General features: G+C 52.5%; 2 protein-coding genes, 1 non-coding gene and 1 pseudogene across 3 annotated transcripts in view; 1 reads left to right on the top strand and 3 right to left on the bottom strand.

Annotated features, from left to right (window-relative positions):
* Positions 1–52: 52 nt before the first annotated feature.
* RASL10A (RAS like family 10 member A) lies at positions 53–2,807 on the bottom strand. Its single transcript, XM_011373365.2, has 3 exons — positions 2,118–2,807; positions 967–1,091; positions 53–688 (listed from the first exon to the last, which is right to left on the bottom strand). Exons 1-3 carry the CDS (start codon positions 2,334–2,336, stop codon positions 421–423), a joined length of 612 nt encoding a protein of 203 aa, XP_011371667.1. The 5' UTR covers positions 2,337–2,807; the 3' UTR covers positions 53–420.
* Positions 2,808–4,744: 1,937 nt separating this feature from the next.
* LOC111747453 lies at positions 4,745–4,863 on the top strand (annotated as a pseudogene).
* A 6,459-nt stretch (positions 4,864–11,322) lies between these two features.
* Positions 11,323–18,777, bottom strand: part of AP1B1 (adaptor related protein complex 1 beta 1 subunit) — a 48,665-nt gene continuing 41,210 nt past the window's right edge. Inside the window, exons 14-20 of the mRNA XM_023538442.1 lie at positions 17,311–17,456; positions 15,389–15,518; positions 15,003–15,087; positions 14,218–14,304; positions 13,965–14,119; positions 13,247–13,255; positions 11,323–12,326 (exon numbers count right to left, since the gene is read on the bottom strand). Of these exons, the coding sequence (XP_023394210.1) occupies positions 12,252–12,326; positions 13,247–13,255; positions 13,965–14,119; positions 14,218–14,304; positions 15,003–15,087; positions 15,389–15,518; positions 17,311–17,456 (687 nt within the window). The 3' untranslated portion in view covers positions 11,323–12,251. The remainder of the gene's footprint in view (positions 12,327–13,246; positions 13,256–13,964; positions 14,120–14,217; positions 14,305–15,002; positions 15,088–15,388; positions 15,519–17,310; positions 17,457–18,777) is intronic.
* LOC111747479 lies at positions 16,699–16,795 on the bottom strand. Its single transcript, XR_002783541.1, has one exon. It is a non-coding gene; the product is annotated as a small nucleolar RNA SNORD125 (small nucleolar RNA).

Below are 18,777 nucleotides of genomic sequence, written 5' to 3'. Positions count from 1 at the left end.
CACCAGTCTTGAAAAGTACCCTTCCCATCCCAGAAATGCCAGTACACAGGAATTGTTTTCCTCCTTTATTACCTCCCGAGAGGTGTGACTTAAAAAGAGTTTGTCCAATGAAGCTCCAGGAGCAGTCTGAGAGATCCCAATTAGATTCATAGTCAAGTCTGTTCCTCCCAATAGGGTCATGACTCTGAAGTTCCAGGAAGGACTGACCTTGTCCAATGGGGCTAAGGACATGGTTGGGTCCAACAAGATTCAAAGAGAGTTCTGTCGCCCAGGAAATTGGGTAGGAATGTTGCTCATCGAATAAGGGAGGAGACTATCTTGTCCAATCTGAGAGAAGCTGGGCAAGCTTGTCCAATCCAGGTCCCTGGTGGTTCCAGTCAAACTGCCCAGTTATCCCAACGGCTTCCTTGTCCAATTCTGTCACATGAGGATGCAGCGTGCTGGATGCAACGCCCCCTGCAGGCGCAGGGCTGGGTGCGCAGGACGCGCGCGAACCAGAGCACAGCGCAGCAGCTCGCGGAAGAGACGCAGCACGTGCCAATTATACTTAGCAGAACACTCGAGGTAGCCACAGCGCCAGCCCCTGCGCACCAAGGCGGCCAGTGCGCGCCGAGGCCCGAAGCGCAGCCGCTGCCGGTCCCGCTTGTTGCCTACCACGAGGATGGGTGCCTCGGGTGCGCCCGCCGGCCTGTGGGCCAGATAGGAATGAGCGTCCCAGTGCCGGGGGCCCTATGGCTGGAGAATTCCCCCAATGGGCATATACACTCAGGAGCATCTTTTGTGGCCAGATACCCCTGGCAAACACCAGACCCTTGTGGCCCAAAGACCTTTACATGGACAAAGGCTTGGCCTGGCAGGCCTGAAGCCAGGCTATGAAGGTGGAAGAGCCCACCGTTCCTCTGCGGCAAAGGCCCATAGAGACTGGCAAATGCTCCCCTCCCCCCTCACCTCCTGCCGCATCCTCACCTGGTCTCCGCGATGCGCTGCCGCAGCGCCTTCACGTAGTCAAAGCTGTCTGGGCTGCAGATGTCGTAGACCAGAACGAAGGCGTCTGTGTCCTGCAAGCTCCAGTCCTTATGGTCCGGCCACTCCTGGGGGTGGGAGGCTGGGTTTGCTGGAGCCCCCTACCCACTCTCCCACACCCTGACCTTCTGCAAGGGCCTTGACGCTAAACCCAGAGTTCAACATCAGGCCTTGGACGTCTCCATTTGTGAGCCTTGTTCCCAAGTTCCCTGGGGCTGATGGTCCTCATGGCCACTAGGGTAAAAATCTCCAAACTTTTTGGCCTGAAGCCCATCAACCATGAGCCCTCTTTCCCTTGGGTCTTCTCTCAGCCCACCCTCTAGTTTCTTCCTCCTCCTTCCAGCTTTCCACTCACGTTAGATCCTTCCCTCCCCTCCACACCCTGACTAGTTACTACTCCTAAGACTAATTCCAAAGCACGTATCTCCATGTCCTCAACGACCACTGAGTGTTGGCAGCTGCAAGCACATGCTCTTATTTCCACCTGGAATGCTTTTGCCACTTTCTTTAATCCAAACTTCACTCATGGTTACGGGTTCAGCCCAAATGCCAACCCCTCCTGGAAACCCTGCTTAATTCTGCCTGCTCTTGCCTCTTCATCTCTTGGCATACAGCTCCAAGGATTCAGTCTGTCCTATACTTTGCACAAATTACTAAATGAGTCTTTGCTCCAGGTCACAGGAATGCCCCCTCCCCCGCAAAAATACACCCCTACGTCTAGCCTCAACTTCTTGCACTGTGGCTCTGCTCAAGGCCCCAGACACATAAAGCTCACCCTTTAGGGAAGCACAAGCATGCTTCGCCACACACTGATCCAGACCCACCAGTGGAAGCAGATATAGAGGCGCTTATGTCAGCGAGAAAAAGCCACTTTGCAAAAATCACCCGACATCAGGCCTGGTCTGGTGCACCTCTAAGCCAGTGAGAAGGGATGAGACACACAAACACCAGGGCACACATTCATCCTTCAATCCATAAAAGCAGTTGGGCACCCTGGGGCTGTCCATGCAGACACGCACGTGTGCACCGAGCATCTCCCCCACACACACACACACACACGCCCTCACACGCCCCTCTGCCCCTGGAGCCGCTACCTCTAGAACCCTGGGCCTCTGACCCGGGCCAGTGCCGTCACCGTCGCGGATGCTCAGGTCGTAGACGGCGCCATCGAGCAGCACCGCAGGACGGTAGAGGCGCGGTCTGTCTGTGGGCTGGTGGCGCTCGGGATAGTCACCGAACAGGAACTGGCGGATGATGGCCGTCTTGCCCACACCCGGGGCGCCCAGCACGGCCACCCGTAGGCTGCCCCCCATGGCCCGCGCGCTCTGCCGCGCCCGGTGCTGAGAAGCCTCATGGGCCGGCGCCGCGCCGTGCGCCCCGCGCGCCCTGCCCCGTGCGCCCCAGCTCTGCTGCGCTCCTCATCACCCCTGGAGCATCCAGGGCCCGGAGAGGCCAGGCCGGACGACTGGGCCGGCAGTGGAAGGGCAGACAGCCGAGAAGGCCGACGGCGGACGCACGAGCAGCTCCGGGGATGCCGAAGCTCGGAGAGAACAGACCCGGCGCGCCGCGCGCAGACACCACCTCCACCCCGCAGCGCGACTGGAGGCGCCGTGGGCAGCCCAGAGCACCAAGGTCCGACCTCCTCGCCGCGAGGGTCCCGCAGCGGAGCGGAGCTCGGGGGTCAGCAGTGCCTCTCGGCGACTCCGTTCCTCCGTCCTTCTCTCGCTCTGGCGCCCGGAGTGGCTGCCCCAGCCGGCGGCGCGAGCGAGCGAGCAGAGCCTCCCAGAGGCGGCGATGAGGTAACCGCCCTCCGCCCCTCCCACCTCCCCCTACTCGCTCGGGACGCCCCTCCCGGGAAGGGTCGCGGGAAGGTGACTGGGGCGCATGGAGCCCAGGGAGGGACCCAGCACCCCCCGCGCACGGCGCTCCCCTCTCACCCGCTCCAAAATAGAAGCCCTTCCCGCCCACGTCCGCGTTCGCTCCTCCAAATTCCGCTCCCCGAAGCTGGCTCCAGACAAACCCCGGCCCACTGGACTCAGGCCGCCTGGGGTCGGATCCGGCCCCATTTGTGTGACCTTGGGGGAGTAGCCGCACTGCGCTGGCGCTCTGCTCCGTATCTATCAAAACCAGACACCATTTCTTGAGAACCTGCAAAGCAGAGGGCCCTTTACTAAGCAATTACCTACGTGACCCTTGAATTTACAGCCTCAACCTGGTATCTCCGTTTGCGAGGAGAAAACAGGCTGGAGAGGGGACTCTTCAAAGTTGGAGGGCAATGGGTGGCCCCTGAACTGCAGCCTTGTGGTCTCCTCTTAGGAGCCCTCCTCCCACCTTCCTCTGCCCACAGGAGCAAATGGCCAGCACTAAACGATATGTCAAATGGCAGTCATGGAGGGAGGGCAGGAAAGAGGATGTGAAGCCCAGTGCACACCCGATCACAGCAGCTCAGCCCGGAATCCCTGTCCCAACAAGGCTGAAAGATCCAGAAATGGTCGACACCACCTCTCTCACTGCTATGGCCAAGTTTTCTGCCTGAGTCTCCACCTGTAGCTCCCTCAAAGCCCAAATCCTCCCTTCCTGGGGATGGTGAGAAGTTCCTTCTCCATCAGGCTTGGAAAGTCTCGGTTTGTTCGGCTCCCCTCTCCTCTGCCTGCCTCCTCCTTGCAGACAGGGCTCTGACCAGATGCCTACGTACTGGGCAAAACCAGACTTCTCTGTTTCTGTGCTGACCAAGGGTTTCCCTTACTGCTTGCCAGAGTGCTGAAATGGGTTTTCTTTTTTTTTTAAAGCCCTACCTTAGGAGAGAAGGTTCTGGAACACCTGGGATCCAGGAACTGTAAGAGCACAAACATGCACATCCCAGCCTGGGGGAAGTGGAGGGGTGAGGAGGAGCTAAACCCTGAAGTGAGGAGGGGGTGCATCCTCCAGGGAGCAGCTGGTGTTTGTCCAGAGTATTGGGTGTGTTTTCATCCTCTCATATTGGATCAGGGAACTGGGTCCGTTTTCACTCTTCTCCTCAGCCACTAGGGAGCTCAGAGCCAGACTTGTGGATGCTTCTGGCAGTTGTTCCAGGTTTTCCAGCCCAGTGAGTGGAGATTCCTGACTTCATCTTCTTTTCCTGCCATGAATTTTTCCTTCACCTGATTTTTCCCTCTCAGGCTTATGGGTTTTGTGAGCCATCTCATTTCCTTTGGAGAACAAGGCCCCCTTCCTTTTGGCACCCAGCAGCAGGGTGTGGGGCACACATCACACTGGTCTTCCTTAAAGGCCCTCAGTGGGGCCCATTTCCCTGCCTGGAGCACCCTCTCTTGCTTCCTCCCACCCTTGGGAGCCAGCTCTGGGTGTCCTTCTTCTGGAAAACCTTTCTTGCTTCACTTTCTAATTGAGTGCCTTGTTGGGCAGGGCTTCTTCAGGAACAGCGAACAGGGCTGGTGGGGGTGCATATCTGAGTTCCAGTGTGGTTTCTCAGTATGTAGTTTTGGAATGATGGAGAACACCCTGGACAGGTAATGTCCTAAAGTTCCCATGAAGTCCTATAGACTCTGCAGGGGTGACGTGTTCCCTAGGAAACACATCAGCATCACTAGCAATAGTTCTCATTTATCAAAGACCTGTGATGTGTAAAGCCCTGACCCATTGCTGTGTGCTCATTGAGGCTCAGAGGGATGCAATGATTTGCCCCAAATTTTCTAGCAGGAAAGTGGCAGCATAAGCATTGGAAGTCTATGGTCATGCCATTTTGAATGTGCCCGATCTCATCTGATCTCGGAAGCTAAGCAGGGTCGGGCCTGATTAGTACTTGGATGGGAGACCACCTAGAAATACCAGGTGCTGTAGGCATTAAAAAAAAACCCCAAACCCAAAAACCAAAAAACAAACAAACAAAAAACTCATTGGCACCCAGGACCTTGGGCCACCAAGCCTGACTTTTTGAGAAGCCAATTTCATCTGGGTCCAGGGACCAGAGAGGCTTCAGGAGGAGGTCAGCTGGAGCCTGTGGCCCTGTGGGGAGGGACTTTGAGGTGGAAGCTCTGTCACTGTGGGGACTGAGCCGAGCTGTGACATAAGTGGGCAGCCAGTGCCAGCTTCCTAAAGACTAGCAAGCCAGAGAGACCTTGGGCTGCTTGTCTACATGTAATGTAAATTTCAGAGTTTCTCTCATGAATCCCCTCACTTCTTCTCCAAGGAGAGGCAGCCTGGCTGCTATCTGCTGTACCACCACTCCTATGGCCCTCATATCCTCCCATGTAGTACTCCAGAGAACACCCACCGAGCATCCACACGTGTGCTCCTTCAGCACATGAGACCTGGCACTGGGCACATGGCCTGCCCTCTGCGGCTTGTGAGACACACACACATACAGCCAGGCACAGCAGATGGAAACAGGAGCATTAGGCTTGTGCAAGCTTAGAGGGTTGAGGGAACCCCAGTGATGTACCAGCTTGGTCAAGGATAGGGGCTCAGGAAAGGCCTGAAGACACAACTAAGCTGAGCCCTGGAGAATTAGCCACAGAAGGTAGGGTAGGCTGGGAGACAGTTAAGAGGGCCTGGCTAGGGGAAGGCACCAGGTAAGGAACTCTGCATCCCCAAGTTCATTACCCACAGCCTCCCAAAGCCAGGTGGGTGCCCCCCACCACCCAACCTTTGCCACACAGCTTCTTCCCAGCTGGCCTGATTCTGGATACTCTCTGGGGTCAAGTATCCTGGACTGTGTCCAGCTCCCAGGGGGATTCGCTCTGGACTCCTCTGGCCCAGCCATCTGGGCCATTGCATTGACAATTATGGTCTGTCCTGACTATTAACCACAGCTCCATGCTACTTGTTCCAGCAGTAACTCACCTCCCTGGGTCCTGAATGGGGGGCAGGTACCCCTTACCGTGCAGACGCCTGGCACATAATAGGTCCTTGGTCACCATCATAATGCCACTGCCCATTCAGGCTCCTGAAGGCCAGGGTGGGTCTTACAGCTATCAGGACACAAGAAAGCAGCAGGGACAGGGCTTCTAGGCTGCCGAAGTGAGACTTCTTGAGTTTGAAACCTTCTCGCAGGGTGTGTCATCTGTTCAAGTTACTCAAACTCTCTGAGCCTCAGTTTCCTTCTCTTTAAATGGGATAATAATGGTCTTGACTGCATAAAGTTGCAGGATGAAATGAGGTGATACAAAGAGAAAAACAAGACAATTCAGTAAGGCTAGAGGGGACAAAACTTGAACATATAAAACAATTTTATTTTTATATGCAAATAATTACTAAGTACAAAACATAATGGAGGAGCACACGTGTATACTTGGGTAAGAATGCACACAGGCATTTCCTTGTTCTGTTCGCTGAGAGGGCCTAGAAGTGCCACCCCAGGAGGAACAAACACACCCAGCACCCACATCTTGGTTTCTAATACCACCTCCAATAAAAGGAACTAGGATTCTTGGAGAAATGTTTGATCCTAGAGCTGGGGCAGCACAAATACAAGATGAGTCTGGAACATCTCGTAATGCCGGAAAGTAAGGAATATACAAAAAGAAACAAAAGAGCCTACCTGAAAGAGTTCCCAATGGCCAAGGCTGGAACAATTTAAGCAACAAAATAATGTGGTTTTGGATTAAATCCACATTATAAAATAGATTTCTGTGACTCCAAACTAATATAAATGATTTAATACATAAGTGTAGGGGAAGAAACAAATCTTCCTTACAAAAGAATTCCAAATAATTTTTGCTGTTACTCCCTGCCCCCGCTCACTTTTCAGAGTGTAGGCTGCACCTACGACTTGCTTCCAAAGCACAGAGTACAGAAAGGGGGAGAAAGAAACTTCGCAGTAGAGAAAGCTGCAAACATTACCTTGGCCAAGTGATCCAGACTAATGTGACAACGATGGCATGTTGATGGCGTGTAGCCCTGAGATGACGTAACAAGAAAGGCACCTCACTAAGTCTTCTTCCAAAAACCCATAACCCAAGTCTCACCATGAAAAAAACATCAGACAAAACCAAACGGAGGGATAGTCTGGAAAATACCTGGCCACTACTCCTTGAAATTAAAGTCATGAAAAACAATGAAAGTCTGAGAAAGTGTCACAGACCAAAGGAAACTCAGAAGACATGACAACCACATGGAATGTGGGATCTGGGGACAGAACAGCACATGAGTGGCAAAACTAAGTAAAAACTGAATAAATTATGTATTTTTGTTGAAAATTATATATTATATAATTTGTTATTTATTTTATTATGTATCATTTCTATATATTTATAAATGTATATTTAGTTCATAAATATATGTGGAAAAGAATAAAGAGAGCCCATTTATAAAAAGAAGCAAAAGAGAGGAAACACTCATGAATCTATGCAAGAATAAATCAATATAGTCAATAATATTGTGATAACTTTGCACAGTGACAGATGGTTAGTAGACATAGTGTAGTGATCACATTGTAAGGTATATAAATATTGAATCATCATGATGCATACCTGAAACTAATATAATACTGTCTGCCAACTATACTTTAATAAAGTATTTAAAAAAGTTTTTAAAAAAGTAAATATGCATGCAAGAACTTTTAATAAAGACAACTTAAAACATTACAATGAGACATCAAAGAAAGCATGAACCAATGCAAAGGCATCTATTCTTGTATTTATATGTAAATATTAATATTATGACATCATTATAAGAATGTCAATTCTCCATCAGTTAATATAAACATTTGATGTGATTCAAATAAAAATAATACCATCAATTCTTTTTAAAAGACAAATTCTAAAGTTCAAATGGAACAAAGAAGGCAAATAAAAGGACACTATAAATAATGAAAATATAGATACAATACTTTTTTTAAAAACACAGTGGCCAATGAATAGACAAATTCTCTGGTACAGAGCAGAATCCACAAAAGTACTCATATATATATGTGGAAATTTAGTATATGATAAAATGACATTTAAAATCTGTGGGAAAACATGAATTATTCAGTAAATTGTGTGGAGACAACTGGGTAACCATCTGGGAAAAGAGGAATTTGGATCCCTACCTCATCCCTAATATAAAGCCCAGATGGAACAGGATCAAAATGCAAAAACTAAGATCAGACAAGTACTAGAAAGAAGAAGAGATTAAAAGAAGACTACATTAAAAAAAACTTCAGCAAAGTAAAAAGCAGTAACAAAATGGGGAGAAATAATGACAAATGAGGATGAAAAGGACCAATAACCATTTAAAAAAATGGGCAAAAATATGAAGACAGCTCAAAGAAAAGGACATTTAAATGGCTCAAAAATACATGAATGGAGGCAAGCTTAAAACATAGTAGGACACTATTTTTCACCCATCATTTGGGCGCACAGCATATATGCTGAGTTTGTGAGAGTGCAGGGCAACAGGCATCTCATTCCTAGCTAGTGGGAGTGTAAACAAGAATTTTTCGCAACAGCTATCAAAATTATGAACAAACCTACCTTTGACCTAGCAATTTCCATCTCAGGAAGTTATCGATGTATAAAAGTGAATATTCTTTGCAGTATTACTTGTACTAACAGCACCGTAGACAACTCAATGGACATCGTGGGGGTACTGGTTCACGGTACTGCCATTCGCTGGAACATCACACAGCTGTTATAAAAAGCCATTAGGACTCTCTCCATGATGGACTGACGATGGAAAAGTCTCCAAGATATAAGGTGCAGAACAGGGTGTATTTCATGCTACCATTTGTGTATCGAAAGGGTACAAACCATATTAGACATCACTGAGTCTCTTTGGAAGGTAACATTGGTTCCTTTGGGGAGAGAAATATAAAGAATTTTTCACTTCTATCCTTTTTTTGCCTTTGGGTTTTGAACCATGTTAATGCATTATCTTTTCAAAAGAACTAAAATATAAAATATAAAATGTTACACTCTCTAGCCTAGCAATTCTGGGTTTAGATCCTACAGCTACATTTGTGCCCATGAGCAAGAGTTTATGTAGGAAGATATTCACTGCACTGTTGCTTGGACTGGCAGCAGATGGAAACAGCCTGTATGTCCATCAGCTGGTACTGGCTAATGGCAGCCCATCTGCACAAGGAATACTGAGGTGGGTGTTTGTACATAGGTAAGAAAAGGAAAGTGCTGGTAGTGTAGACTGTGCTACCATTTGTTAAGGAAATATCTCCATGGATTTGCTTGCATACATGCATAGAATATTTCTGGAAAAAACCCCAAATTCAGCAATAATGTTTGCTTCTAAGGAAGGAAAACTAAGAACTGGGAAAGGGTGGGAGAGAGACCACAATCCTTTGTGTGGCTGATCTTACCATGGTCTAGAATCACTCTCTCCATAAAAGAACAAAAACAGCAAACCACTAGTCGAAGATTAAAAAATGTAAAATGAGGTCACGCTGCAGGCCTTAGCACAGTGGCTGGCACACAGGGGCACCCATTGGGCCCCTGGGTTTTTGTTGAACTTTCCAGAAATAACTGGCTGCTATCATTGAATTCCCCTAACTGGCTGGGAAGGTCTAGGACCTTAGAGAATCTTCTGCAGGATGCCAAGGTCCCTGAGAGGCATCAGGCCCTGAGAGTGGGGAGGCCTGAGCACACTAGGACCAGGGAGTATCATGTGAGGTGGGGAGGAGGCACGTGAAGGCTTCTCATTGAGGTGAGGGAGGGACAAGCCAAAGAGCACAGATTGAATACCCCCTAATGCACTTCTTCTAAAGGTCTGGGCCCCCAATGGTGGCCCCGGATGCATGATTTCCTGGTACAGCAAAGTGGTAAAACCCAGGCTTGAGGAACTGAGTGTGAGAATGCTCTGCCCATTTCTCCCTGAGTACATTAAGACTTCTGGGTCCCATCATGCTGGGCGCTGTGGGAGGAGAGGCAAAATCATGATAAGGTCTTGCCCACGATCGCCTGAGGACTGAGCACAGCTTGAATTAGGAGGGTGAAACCAAGATGTTCCATGACCAGGCCAGCCCTTCTTATCAGCTTCCTCCTCATTCCAGGTGCTTGGCCCTGAGCCTCAAGTTGCCCATCATGACCCCACTGGGGATAACCACCTTACACTTCAACTCTTCTGCCCTTAGCGGTGGAGGGGTGGGCACAGAAAGCTCTGAGGTCTCTGGATGGCTGAGCCAGCAGTCTACTCACAGGGTGTTTGGGTGGAAGCTGGGCCCCCAGCAGGTCAGGGGCAGCAGGTGACATGGCAGGCCAGGGTGAGAGTCTTTCTCCTCAAGTGCTCAAAACCCTGCTCCTCTAGTCCACAGCCAGAGGGGCCTCCAGCTGTGTTTGTGCAGGGCCTTCTGAGCCTGGAGACTTCAGGTGATGTGGCAACTAGGGTTGTGCAATCAACAGCCTTAGTTGTTTGTAGATTCTGCGGTCCCTAAGACAGCATGGCAATACCCAGGGGTCAGAGGTGGGGCAGTAGAGGGCTAGGTGCCCCTGATGATGCCTGGTCCCCAGGCAACTGGGAAGGTAGACATGTGTCGGAGGTGGGCAGACTGCAGGGAGTGGCTGTGGCTAAAATAGGCAAGGGCACCAGGCTGCCTCTCCCTCCAAAGCAGGCTGATGGCCCACTGGCCGGCAAGGCATTGAGAACCCATTGGCAGCTCTCCTGTCAGAGCCCTGTCCAGGGTCTGGCTGCCCTCTCCTGGGAGCCAACAAAATGCCAGGACTGGGGATACATGGAGAGTCCTTGGTGACAGCTGGGGCGGCTGTAGCTTAGTACCCACACTCAGCCAGTCGAAGATGCAGGGTGGGGAACGGCCTGCCCAGACAAGCCTGGTGCCAAACTACCTGTTTTGCCTGCCCATACTCTCTCTTCCACAGTCACTCCCAGGAGCCTCCCTAAAGGCAGAGAGATGAGGAAAACTAAAACAGATGTCAGCCCTCTAGGCCAACAGCAAAAGGTGATGGCATCTGCTTGGGTAGAGTAGGCATCAAAAATGCCTACTCTAGGAGAGGTGCCAGGGAGACCAGTAGGCCCCAAAAGTCAGTATTTAAGGGCAGGGTGGAGGGAAAGGTGGAGGGAAAGGTCCTCAGAGTGCCAGAGGAGGGGCTGGGCACACAGCTCAAGCCCTTGACCCTGGACTGTAGGATACTCTGGACCCCGCCCAGAAGAGTCTCAGGCAGGACCTGACACACTGGCCAGGGACATGCTTGATCTCATCATTTTTATTCACTTTCTCATTTTGAAAATAAGAGTAAACATACAATATATAGTCTCTTTATATATATTAGATATAGTTACTGCAGGGCTCGGCAGCCCATCCTCAACCACTTGGAGGCAGTTTTCAAATTTGGTGGAGAGGGGAAAAAAGTGTCCGTGATTGCCAAAAGCAGAATCTTTATTATTAAACAGCAGGAACAGGAAAACCTAATGCTCTGTCAGACATAACTGACACTCGGGGGGCCGGGAGGAGGGCAGCAGACACTAAGGAGAAACCCCAAAGAAACCTTGGACAGGAGGCACCCACTTGCCCTAGTTCCCCATCCCTCAGCCCTGTCTTTGCTCTGGGAGCCCAGGGGACAGAGAGGAATGTATCACAGGCAGTGACCGGCCTCAGGGGCAGGATTGGGGAGCAACTGCCAGGGGAGTAGGACCCCAGGCAGGGGCTTTGGGAGCTTCTGCCTGGCCTTCACCATGCAGGTCAGCTCTCAGGAGGCTGTGGCGCCACTCGCACAGCTACTGGGCCCAAGCATGGGGCAGATGCAGGGAGGGAGGGTGTGGGGGTACAGGCCCTGGGAGTCCCAGACCCTGAAATAACTGTTCTCCGGATACCAAGGGGACCTTCCACACATGCCAGGACAGCCTGGCAGGGGCCATCCCAAAAGAATGGGAAGTGGAAACGGCTGCTAACACCAACCCAAGAGAGACAGGGGTAGGGCACTTTCCAGGCTGGGAGCCTGAGGAGGGAACCTCACACTTGCCCCCAGCAAAAGGAACAGAACACTGGGTCTCTCTGTCCAGCTTCTGCAGCTGCTCTAGCTGTCTCTTTGGTCCCCTCTCAACTGACCCTAAGTGTCAGAAGCAATGGAAGAGGGGAGCCCCAGAGCTCGGGAGTACACTGAAATTTCATTCCAGGAGGGCTGCTGCACTGCTCTTGGACCCGGGCAGGCCCTGCAGTCAGGATCAGGGAGCCCCAAGGTGGCTGGGAGTCTTCCCTGGCCCCTCCCAGGAGATGGGGGTGCTGTCAACCCCAGGGGACTCCTCACTGGGCTGGGAGAAGGCTGGGGTAGGCACCGGACAGGGCCTTAGTTCTTGAGGATGGTCTCGTAGGCCTGGTACACGTGCTGGGACACCTCTGGTGCTCGACACTTCAGGGACAGCTGCAAATGGAGAGAGGGGTTGTGCTCATTCCTGGGGTTCCTCTCTTGGGCTGTCATTTACCAGGCTGGGAAGGAACACGTGGGGAAGGCAGAGAGGATGGGAACCAGATAGAAGAGTGTGGTGTGCACACGTGGCCTTGTGGCAGCAGTGCGGCTGGGGCAGATGTGTGGTGAAGGAGAGGGGGCGGCTGCCACAGCCAGCTGGGTGTGGACCAAATATATTTGCAGCCCACACACCTGCTGTCAGCCCAGCCACCACGGGCCCTGTGGCAAGCATTGTGAATCAGCAGTCGGAGGCTGTCAGGGAGTGCCTGGCCCCCACCTTGCTGAGCTGCCTAGATCCCTACCGCCCATGGGTAACCGAGGTCCTTGAGGAGGCACGGGGGCTGGGAGGAAGCAGGTCTCTGCTCTGGGAGACAGTGGGGTGCTGGGGGTTCTTCCTGATTTCCTGTACAGGAAGCAGGTACATTAGAAACTTTGTCTCAGCTCTGACTGCAGTATGAGCCTGGAGAGCACAGGCAGAGGAGAGACAAGTGCCACCACCACTTCTGCCAAAATCACTGCTTCTGAAGGGTGCAATTAGGAAGGCGGAGGAGCAGGAGGCATTCTGGAAATCAGCAGCAGTGGCTCCAAGGGGCCCCGGTCTCCTGAAGGGCTCTGTGCACACCTTGTGTTGAGAAGTGGGGGTATCAGCTCCTCAATTGGAGCCACCTGGTTGGGAAGCACTGGGGTGTCAGCAGAGGGCAATATGCCCTCCTGCCTGCAACCTGCAAGCATGTCTGCCGGGATTTGGGGACCAATAGGTTGATGTGAAGCCAGGAGAGCCGGGGATGCACTGGAGCCAAGCCAGGAGACAGGGTGGGCGAGGTGTGGCTGGGGAGGAAGGAGGGGAAAGAGGAAGAGAAAAGCAATCTGCTAACCTCCAAGTCCTGTACCACGGGCACCAGCAGGGAAGGTGGACATGCAGCAACCAAACATAGGGAGACGGAAATTACTACCACCGAAGCCGCCCCAGCAGCCCCAGCCCAACCACAGAGCCGACGCCGCCAGCAGGGCCCAGGGAGCAGCATCTAGAGGGCCATGCCTACTAGAGACTCAGGTGCAGGGGGAGAAGCAAAGCCTGGTGCTCTTTGGGGCCTGGAATAGCAGCTTAGCCTCCAGGACAACCACGCACTATGTGGAAGCCGTGTCCTGACTGGGGTCTGATCAAAAGCTGGGAAGGACGAGCTGCTCAGAATCACTGTCCTCCCAGGTGGGGCACTCAGGCAGGCAGGAAAAAGAGGGCCAGGGCCTGGGCCCAGCAGTGCCGCACCGCAGTTAGGCAGGCCTCGGGCAACTGTGCCACCTCACAGGGCCCAATTTTACAGAAGTTTCTAGTCCAACTCATTTTGAGACCCAGTTTGGTGTCTTACCTGGATGACTTGATGGCATTGAGTTCAAAGTTTTCTAAGTTCCTTTCCAGTGACAGAATTCTGATGCTTACTTGCACTAGGCTCAAAGGGACCCCAGCCTACCTAGGCTAGAGTGTCCCCTATCAGAGCTGACCCCTGGCCTGGGAGGGAGGTGGGGTAGGAGAGGCTGCCCGAGACAGGGAAGTAGAAGCCCCGGGGCTGGTAGGGCAGGAGCAGGGGCCCTCACCGTGAAGCTGGGGTTCCCTGGCTGGATGCGTAGCTCCGCCAGCACCCAGATGCCGTTGGTCAGCTTTAGGGACTGGTAGAGCATGTCCTGACCCTCTACGTTCCTCTTGGCGACTGTGAAGATGTTGCTGCTTTGCAGCCTGCTGCTCACGGCCTCTGGGTGTCAAAAGGCCCCCAGTCAGCAATGGGGGAGGGCCTAGGGTACAGGCAAGGGGTAATATGGACAGGGTTGGGGAAGTGCTCAGGAGTCCTACCTGCATTGAGGGGGCAGTCTCTGATTTGAAACTGGGCCTCGTTCTCATTGGGAATGTCCTTCCACGTCGCCAGGAACATCTGCCGGTCTGCGGGGAAGAGAAAGAGAAGATGAGACTGATAAACTCGTGGCCCTGCTCAATAATACTCAGCAGGAAATGGATCTGCCTTGAAGCTGAGGACAGGCACTAGCTCTGCCACAGCTTCTCCTACCTCCCTGAGCAAACAAACCCTCAGCTCTGTGAAGCCATGGCCACTGGTGCTGTTCCCAAAAGACTCTAGGCTTCTTGCCTCTGGGCCTTAGTTCTCTTCTCCTCAGCACCCACATACGCCCTCCCCCTGCTCTGGTCCCGAGCAGCCTGCTCATTAGTCAGCCTATGTTACAGGGCTTTTGTGGTGACTAAGAGATGAGAGGGGCAAAGTGCTCCATGTAGCGCCTGGCTCGGAGTGAGCACTCTGGGTCCTAGGATGAGTCTTCTTAGTGCTTCCAGTCAGGGCACAGGAGATGGGCATCAGGTGTCAGGCATGGCCTGAGTTCTCTGCCTCTGGGAGCCCATGTGATGATTGTCTAGAGCCTGCAGGCAGTGCTGAGAGAGAACTCAGGAGCCATAGCTCGTGTGGCATGGCTCCCCTAGTGGGTCACAGCTGGCCTGATCAGACCCTGGCAGCCCCATTGGAGGTGTGCCCCTCGCTCCAGGCTCTGCAGAGGAGCCAGCAACTTGTGGGCTGTTGTGGAGCAAAGCCATTCCACCATTCTAGGGATCCCAGGGGTGCCCTCACAACTCACCCATCTTTCCGTCCTCCACAAAGAGGATATGCAAGGGGTACAAGGTGCTGAAGTAGAAGACGTCGATGTTGTTCTTCACGGCCACCTAGGAACAGGGGGCCCCGAGTAGGTCCCTGATGCTTGAGTCTACCTCTGAGGCCCCAGGAAGGGCTTACTCGCTCCTTGCATCCCCCACCTGAGCTGATTCCCTCACATGCCTTCCATGGGAACCACACCCTTTTGTCCCCTCTGCCTGGGCCTCCTCATCACATCTGTGGCCAAGAGCATAATTCTTCAGACACAGTCCTTTGCCAATACAGGACAGGTCCCAGACCTTCTACCAGACTCCTCCCCTGGGGTGGGCGGGCGGGTAAGGACTGGGGTTCTTTGTCCTGCCCGGAACACACCTGTAGGTTGTTCAGAGGCTCCATCTTCATGACCGAGCCCACTGTGTTGAGAGGCAGGGAGATCTCCACAGTCTGGTTGGGGCTGAGCGGTGCATGGACCTGGAGCGGGGCAGCGGGGGCCAGGCCAAAGCTGGGGAGAGAGAAGCCCCCATGGGGATGGCAGGGGGAGCAGGCGCTGACACGGGCTCCTCAGATTCTGGAGCTGGGGCAGCAGTTGGTGAGAAGCCTATCCAGCAAGCTGGCCTCGCCCCAGACCCAAGCCCAGGCCAGAAGGACAAGCTTCTCACCTCCACAGTGGCCTTTATCCCACAGTGGCCATATGAACAGAAGAACATATGGCTGTAGGCCTGAAGCCCATCTCTACTCTTCTTTCTCTTCTGGGCTAGGCACTGGGCAGGTCCAGGTAAGCACGGCCTTGCCCTCTCCTGCCCTCATGGAGCTCCATCTAATACCAGGGGCCTATAAGCTTCTTCTAACTTAAAAACTCTGTGTCTACCCAAGTCTCTGCTGCCAATTACCATCTCCCAGAAGGAATGTGACCATCCCAAGTGACATGTTGGGTTTTATTTTCTGGGCCAGAACTGGCCAGGTCACACACTGGCCAGAGATACTCAGGAAAGCCCTGCTTTTTGATAAATCAGCATGTGGGTAAATCGGATGGATCCTTATGAGTGTGAGAGATACCCCGGCCACAGGCTCTGGGATGATAAGTCACCATGGTATTGCCTGGGACCATGAACTGAGTGCTCACTGTGCCCAGGTTGAGCATTTGATATCACACCTGTCCTTGTAAAAAGAGCAACAGGCATACAGTCTCCCATCTTCCAGGACACAGAGACTCAGGGAGAGGCAGGCCTGTGTCCAGAGCATTAGGGGGCGGTTGTGTGTCACTGCTGAGATCCAGAGCTTGAGCTGCCTGACTCCAACCTGATGGCAACCAGGCCTGCCAGGAGACAACGTGGGGAAACCCAGGCCCTTGTGGTGGCCCAACACTCCAGGATTTCCTGGGAGTTCCACTACTACCTGCCATGTGACCTCTGAGCCCAGGTGTCATTAACTACTAAAAAGGGAGTAATGGCACTAAGATGTCAGGTGGCTCAAGTGAGATAATACTCTGAAAGCCCTTGGCACAGTGCCTAGAACTTATTAGGAAGTTTTCAACACAAAGTTTGTTATGAGCAATCACTGGGACCACTCTTTAAAGCTTCAAGTGTTTCTGTGGCCTCTAGTGTCATCTGGGGGTAAGTGTTCCAGCAGCTGCCACCTGGTCTGACAGAGGGTCAGGAACCACTGGCCCACAGGATCTCCCTGAGGAAGCAGCCCCTTCAGTCAACTTCTTAGAGGCTCAGTTTGCTCATCACTAGAGCCACTCAGGAAGAAGAATCATCAGGAGAGGCTGCTTGGGTTCCCCAGAGCACGAAGACCCTGATGGTGCCAGATGTGAGACCTTCCCCACTGACCCCCACTGCAGGGGACCTGATGGGGGTGAGGAGCCTGGAGCAGCCACCACTCTCAGAGATCCTGATAATTTAATCCTTTGCTGGCAGGCAGGCCCATGCCCCATCAGCCTTCTTAGAGCTGGAAGCAACTAAGGCCTACAAAGGAGGCTCCAAGCTCCTGTTATGTGGGGTGTTTGCCAAACACAGGCTCCTAGGCTGGAGCTGGGGATGTCTGTCACTAAAACAACCCCTTCGGGCAGTGGAGGAAGGTAGTAAAAGGAGAAATACCCTACTCCCTCTGCCTAGTACTTTGGAATCCACTTAAAAGGTCATTGTGGGGGAAATTACAGCTTTAGAGAATTTTGGCCTTAAGTGTGGTTGTGAGGAATACCCACCCTCACAACAAAAGAGGCATCAGGCCTCTGGCAGCCTGCCTGCAGTCACAAGCATGGGCTCTTAGAAGGCTGGCCTCAGGGAGCTCACCTGTTGCGGTTGAACTGGATGGCAAAGTCGGTCATGACCTGCAAGGCCTTGTTGGTCAGTTGCAGGTCCATGGAGATGGAGCCCACTTGGCGGGTGAAGGTGCCTGAGATCTCCAACCCCTTGGCTTTCATGGCAGGGAGCCAAACCTGCAGGGAAGATGGTGGGGAGGGAGCTGGTGTTTGCTACTTCCCCCAAACTCAACAGACCACTTGAGGATCCTCTCTCTCCCTCCCTCTGTCTTCTTCCCTGTCTCCCTCTCCCTGATCCCCCACAGATCCCTACTCTCCTGACGGTGCCTTCTAGATTGACTACAACTGCCTTTACCATCAGGGGATGACCATTTGTATCTTGGGATGAGAATGATCCTGCATGGCCCACCCAGGGCCACCATCATGGTGTGGCTGTATACTGGAGCAGCTCTGGGTAGGGAAGTGCACGGTGTGCCCAAAGGCTGACCTAAGTCTTCAGAGGCCAAAGAAGGAACTCAGGAAGCAGGGCTGAGGAAACTTAGGACACAAGTAGGCCCTTGACGAGTAATGGAGAGTCGAGTACCCAAGGCTATCTTGGGCTTCAGCCAGAGGTTGAGGCCTCCCTGGCTGTCACAGACTGTCCTCTTCTGCAGAAGGCAGTGTTAGAGAAAATGGTCTGTCCAAGGACAGTACCTAAGAGGATCCTTTGCCCGGCAGGCCCTCTGCTGTTTGGCTGCCCTTGTCATCTGAGTCAGCTTCAGAGCTGCCTCCTCAGGGAAGTCCTCTACCAGGCTCCTTCCTAGTGGTATTCAGGGAGTGTTTGCTGAGCAAACAGCTTGAATTTAAGCCCTGCCCATGAAGGACATCTGCTGGTATCATCCTGTGGACACACAAACGCCTCTCAGGCTGTTATTTTCATTCGGACAGCTTACACAGTAAGAGTAAAAGGCTCAGGCATCCCTTGACAGCTTCCCTAAGGTGCCCTGTGTCAGCAAATGTACCAACATCTCTTAAGTTGCCAACATCAGGAACCTCAGGGCCATATGGGCAGCAGCCCTCAGCCCACCGTGACCACCTTCCACCATCATGCAGCCCAAGTCCTGTCAACGCTATCTCTTCCAATCTGCTGTCAGATCCTCTGCTTCTCTTCTCTCTACAGCCACCGCCTGTGTCTGAGTTGCCATCAGAGTTCACCAAGTAAGATGGCGGTTGCCACGTGGCTGTCCCAATTCCTCCCTCCCTAATTTCCACAAGAGCTAAAGTCATCTTTTAAAATGCAAATCTGATCACATAAAACCCCTTTGATCATGCAATGGCTTCCAGTGCCCATGGGCTCGCCTCCACAGTCCGTTGCCCTGCCCTCCCCAGGCTCTGCTGGCACCTGTTCTTCTGGCATCCACACAGGCTGTTTGTTCCCTGTTTGGAAAGTTCTTCTCCAGGCCCACGGCCATCCCCACTGTACTTGCTAACCCTGATCATCCTTTGCTTCCTCTGGTCA

Source organism: Pteropus vampyrus, unplaced genomic scaffold (assembly GCF_000151845.1).
Source record: "Pteropus vampyrus isolate Shadow unplaced genomic scaffold, Pvam_2.0 Scaffold223, whole genome shotgun sequence".
NCBI lineage: Eukaryota > Metazoa > Chordata > Mammalia > Chiroptera > Pteropodidae > Pteropus > Pteropus vampyrus.
The sequence above is the reverse complement of the archived record's forward strand: the minus strand, read 5'-3'. Positions and strand labels throughout refer to the sequence as shown.